Below are 6032 nucleotides of genomic sequence, written 5' to 3'. Positions count from 1 at the left end.
TATTATAGTGTCATGTCTACAATGCATGGGTAAGCCAGGAAAACAACTTGAAGAGAACAACAAGAAGATGGACAATCTGTTGATCGGTGTCTGCGACACTGATAAAAATGAAGAAGTGTAATGTCTTTAAGCTTACTGCTGCCTAGAAGTCGGTGTTTTGGGCCATTTCTATCGAGTCGGGAAGCAAAATGGTCGTGCTGATTTCCGTTGACTTTCTTGGATTTCAGGGTGCGTATCCGAGTAAATCGTTTTCTCTCGACATAGCACAGACTTATATATACGGGTAACTCGATTTAAGCGAGTTTGGTTTACGCATTTTTTAAATAACGCAGGGTCCAAAATTCAAATGTTTAATTTAAATGTTTTTTCACTTATATGCGACATTTTATGGAGTGGCCACCATATGTCTCACGCAACTGGACTCACACGGCGCAGAGGCCACACAGTTGAGCTCAAGTTCTTGAACAACAATACAGAACCCACGCTGCCACGCTACTCAACAATAGGGGTGGGCAGGTACCAGTACCAGCTATACAGTATGGTACCGGTACCAGACTGCTCGGTACCGGTACCAATACTAGCCAGTTGCTCATGGTGTCCCTCATTTCTTCCTCACACGAGTGAGGCTGACACCGAGTGCCTGAGTGGATATCTCAGTGATATGGATACTCTCTCTCTCTCTCTCCACTGAATGAAGTGAATATTTATTTTTGATAGAAACCTACCTCTTGTTTGATTTACATTGTTTTTGATTTACGCGACCTCTTCAAGGACACAATACTCGCGTGAATCGAGAGTTACCTGTATTGTTTAAGTAATTCATTTTGAGCTTTTTGATAGTTCAACTCATTTTCTTTTTTTTTTTTTTTTTTTTACAGCTCGGCCTGTAGTGCCGGTAGGCTTTCTTCTGGGGCCTGGTGATTGGCCCAAGCCCATTGTGGTGCAGGCAATTTTTTTTATAGTGAAGCCAGTTATGCTTGGCTCATGCTGCCTCCCGGAACTCATTCTTGATTCACCTGGACGGTTTCTTCTAGAGTCCGGGTTGATGGGTGGTCTTCTGGACAGTATGTGGGTAGTCTTAGGCCACTCAGTGGTGAATGAAAAATCCCAGGTGGTAGCGTGGGGATTCAAACCAACGTTGTCCATGGCACTGTGAATGCTAAGCCCGCACACTAAACACTCAGCCACCGCCTATCCTTATGTACAGTCGCCCACAAGTGTTCGCTTACGCAATTACAGTTTATAGAGGTTTGGGGGTTTTTTTGGGGTTTTTTTTTCCAGCAGAGGAGTCAGTTCAAAGGTATCGCCCTCGACACTCCAGTGACGGGAAAAATAATACATCAAATACATACGACATGTATCTGACACTCAATGGTAGTAAAAAATAATACGTACGTCATACGTATCTGACGCTGGACGGGTTAAAGGCAACCCTTTACCAGAAACAGCAACCACAGCTGAATGAAACATTCATAGAAGGTAAGAGGATGGAGAACAGATGACATTGGCCACAATTAGAACAATGACATCAGTTTTGTTTACATTCAGGGCCATCTTGGCGAGACTTATTAGCTCTATTGCATAATGTTGCACAACGATGCTGACCAGTGGGTCAGGGTCAAGGGGACTCAGGGAGCAGGTGCCCACCCTTCTTGCACAATGTTTCCTCAGGCCATCTTGACACAACTTACCCACTCATTCCTCCCAGCCAATGGGAATATTTTCACTATTTTCGAGGCTCTGATCGTTAAATATGAAACTCAGGACTGTTTCTATCCCATCGCTAGACTTAAAATCACTGGCTGAAGAAGCGTAAGTTGCGGAGCCCCACTGTAGTCAAAAGACACACTCATCACTGGCAACAGTTCAAGCCTGTTGTATTCGCTAAGAACCCTATGATCACAATATCTTTATCTTACTAAAACTGTCATTTATCCAGGATTACATCTAACTCACTACAGTGGTTGAGACACCATTTTTGTGGTAAATTATTACATGGTATTCAGCACTTTGATTATCATTTTAATTTTTTTTTTTTTTTTTTTTAATCTGAACAATTAAGTAGTGATAAATGACTCTTAGCTGCAATAGATTACTACTTTAGTGGCAACTGATCCCTAGCTTTTCCAGTGATGGGTTATTATCTCTGGCAGCAATATGTTAATACCCATCAAGTTTACGTGGGTAAGTTTCACAAAATGCAGTGCGGCAGCACATTAAAAGTGATCGCAGCAGACTGGGTTATAACAAGGTTCTCGTAGGGAAGTTGGTCTGGCAGTGATGATTTTATGGTAGAGTAAGGAAATATATGTTGAGCATTATGCCTTACCTTATATAGGGAAGATAACTTAGTAAAGATATATAAAATTAAAGACCTTGCAAGTGAAACCTCAATCACTTCAAAACTAAGAAAGCTCAAGTGGCATCCATTAAATTTAATAAATTACTTCAATGCTGAGAAGGAATAACTTGCACGTAAATAAACATTCAGGCAAAGTGCGTAAGCATACAGAGAACCTGAGTAAGAATTGACGAGGTTTCACGTGCTGCCAAATCTTGGCTGATTTGCCATCCTAGGGAGGAATAAAACACATGAGTAAAGCTTTGTGGTTGTATTTCTTTGAACCATCTCATTTTTCATGTGCAATTTTACAAGTGACATTTCTCTTGATTAAATTACTACCATGGAACCAGAACTAAAATTATAGCCATGACCCTAGAGTGAAACCTTGTTAACTCAAGCTCAGTTCCATAAAAACTGATATAAAACAGAATAGAAGGAAAGATTTACAAAAGAAAAGGTACAAGACTTTACTACGCTTTGATCAACTATTATGAAGTCCAGTTCATACAAGGGGCAACTGTACAAGTTTGAACTCAGACTTTGTAGCTACAGGTGACACTTCCTCTCACCATCATCACGAGGCTAGAACAGGTAGACGTCAAAGTCCATCAAGTCGCTCAGACTGAAATCAAGATCTGGAATGTCCACACTATTATCAAACGTACTTCCTGTAAATGACTGCTTCCTGGGACGTCCCCTTTGCCTTCTGGCCGGAAGAGGACATGTGGGGTCATCTGCTGCTCCTGCCTCAGACTGAGATACCAAGCTAGAGGTGGTGCTCCCCGAGCAGGTTAGTCGCAGGTTGGCGTCCACCTCCATACTGCCCACACTGTCAAGGTCACCCAGGGCTTCCTCCAAGGCCTCCTCTAAATCCAAAATAGGCTCCAACCGTTCTTCTTCTTCACAGTCAACTGGACAACCACTAGACAGGCTGAAAGGCAAAAAGCATTCACAATATGAAATGGACAGGTGGTGTCATAGTGACTGAAAAATACTTGTCAGAGAGAAAGGGTGAGCAAATCCACAGCAAATTTTGTGATGACTACTTTTTGTTTTACAAAAATGACAAATTATATTCTCACCCACAGTAATGATAATGAAGAAAACCCATTTAAAGGGGCTACGTTGGTATGCACATTTCTCGTAATCACTTACAAACCTCAATCATAATTAACTTTGTTAATAATGCAACTAAAAAAAATGCTTCTTAACCTCAGTAAAAGTATCCCTTCACACATAGCTGGTCCAACAAACAAAATCTGACTTGAGAAGAAATTTAAAAATCTCCATATCATGTGGCAATTGCATATACAAAAAAATCAAGAGTTGTAAGAAATGCAAAGTAAGGTTCAAGTCTTATCACCCCATGCTCACCACACTGTTGGCTTGCTGTCAAACCAAAATCAGCTAAGAATTGAGCTTGATCATTGGTATTGTATTAAGCCATTTTCTTGCCTGCTCTGATAATGCCTAAGTCATGATTCTGCATGTATATCAGTGTGTGTGTGTGTGTGTGTGTGTGTGTGTGTAAATATATATATATATATATATATATATATATATATATATATATATATATATATATATATATATATATATATATATATATATATATATATATATATATATATATATATATATATATATATATATATATATATATATATATATATATATATATAGATAGATATAGATATACACACACACACACAGGTATCCCTCATATATTGCAGGGTTGGGTATCGGGAATCTCCTACATCACAGTGGTATAAAACACTTGACCCTTTGGTGCGTCGCGGACATTTCTCCTGTACCTCGGGTGTGTTCTGACTAGCGGTGACTTATCAGTGTCTTCAACAGAGGTGGGCGCGGTATTGAAAAATCAGCAGTGCGGTTGCGGTAGTGCAGTACTTTTTCCGGAGTAGTGCGGTTGCGGTAGTGGTTTTATTTTTTTTCTTTCCCAGTGCGGTACGTGGTGTGCAGTACTGCGGTAGTGGTAGTCAAAATAAAAAATACTTCAGTGCCTATCCTGGCTATCCAACCAAAGGAAATATGCTTTAAATAGTACAATTGCCTTAATATACAATAGATAAAGGAGGACTGGGGGAGGGAGAGAGAGGGAGGTAAGGGAGGAGAAAGGGGGGGACAGGGGAGTAGAGGATGGGAAGGGGAGGAGGGGGAGGGAAGGGAATGGGGAGGAGGGGATGGGGCAGAATATGAATCGGCTGTCACCACGGACGGGTCCGGGGTTGAAATGGCCGGCACCGCGCGGGTTAAAATAGACTCACAGTGTAGTAGTTTAGTCTGTCTATTTAGTATTTAATTTTGAACAATAACTGAAGTCAGCATGATTGAATCACTGATTCTGATGACTGATACCGATTGACTGAGTCCGATTCACTGTAAAAAAAAAATAATAATAAAAAAAAAAAATAAATAAAAAATAAAAATTATGCAAGTATGCCGCGCTGCAAATGTCGTTTTCAATAGTTTTCAAAGTACCGCAAAAAAGTACCGCAGGATTTTTTAGTGCAGTATTTTCAGAAATTTTGCAGTAGTGCGGTTCTTTTTTTGTGATGCGGTACTACCACACTACCGCACCAAGTACCGCACTTGCCCACCTCTGGTCTTCAACTCTCATTGCATTCATTATAGTGGCTCCTTGCACGGTGACTGATTGCAAAAGAAGCCCCTAAGCACGGAAGTTGGTATGAAGGAAGTCTGAATGTAAAGTCATGCACCTTGGGAGGGGAAATCCAGCATACCAATACCACATGGGAATCACTCCACTATCCACAACAGAGGCAGAGGAAGACCTGGGAGTTTGTTACCAGGCTACCAGTGAAAGACAAATCCTTGCCAACTGCAGCAGACGGGTTAACAGCAACTGGCTCACGGTCATATATATAAATGATATCAAGACACAATGGCCTTACAGGATAAAATGGTCTCTTTCTCCCCTCAACCAACATGAAACAAGGCTCAAGTTCAGGCAGCTGCTGAGGAAGTAATATGAATCTGAGGGGCTAGTTTCTCTAGCACAACAACTAAGGGTATTCAAAACATGCATGCATAGGCCTGGCCCCATCACTCCTAAAGGCCTGATGACAGAGAACAATATTTTAAGCTAGAAGAAAGCCAAGAGGAGGAGAATAAGGTGGATGTCAGACTCAGTCTGTATTTTGAATTGATTGCTGAGCTACTCAACCATGGGAAACTGATCAGCCACATCCTTGAGCAAAATTCAACACCCACCAATGGTTCAGATAGCTGTACCATCCTCAATAACAGGGTATTGGAGGACTATTTGTATAACTAGCACAAATACATGAACTCTGAACTCCCTTGAATAAAAGCAGATCACTGAGTTCTTTGTTAGGCACCCATTACCAAGCACAGCCTGAGCCTACCCCTGAGTGACAGGGATTGTCACTGCCACTCAGGGGCACTGGGGTAGGCTCAGACTGTGCTTGGTTACAGGCTCGTAAGATCAAGAACTCAGTATCAGGGACCCTGACAACATTCCTGACACCCCCTTCTCCCTCAGTGTCTGAACATACCCTTCCAAGAGGCTTACTTTGACAGGTTCATCAACAAAGAAACTGATAACCTCCTTGTCTCACAAGGGTAGACAGGATTAATATTAACCCAAGCCTTGGTGCCCTAACTCCCTACCGAAGCATGCAGC

The 6032-nt window shown here is 41.4% G+C and overlaps 1 protein-coding gene across 1 annotated transcript in view; it reads right to left on the bottom strand.

Annotated features, from left to right (window-relative positions):
- Positions 1-2597: 2597 nt before the first annotated feature.
- Positions 2598-6032, bottom strand: part of LOC126998806 (uncharacterized) — a 39579-nt gene continuing 36144 nt past the window's right edge. The window contains exon 5 of the mRNA XM_050860893.1: positions 2598-3275. Within this exon, the coding sequence (XP_050716850.1) occupies positions 2927-3275 (349 nt within the window). The 3' untranslated portion in view covers positions 2598-2926. The remainder of the gene's footprint in view (positions 3276-6032) is intronic.

The sequence above is a fragment of the Eriocheir sinensis genome, chromosome 2, assembly GCF_024679095.1.
Source record: "Eriocheir sinensis breed Jianghai 21 chromosome 2, ASM2467909v1, whole genome shotgun sequence".
Lineage (NCBI taxonomy): Eukaryota > Metazoa > Arthropoda > Malacostraca > Decapoda > Varunidae > Eriocheir > Eriocheir sinensis.
This window is presented reverse-complemented; position numbering and strand designations above follow the sequence as displayed.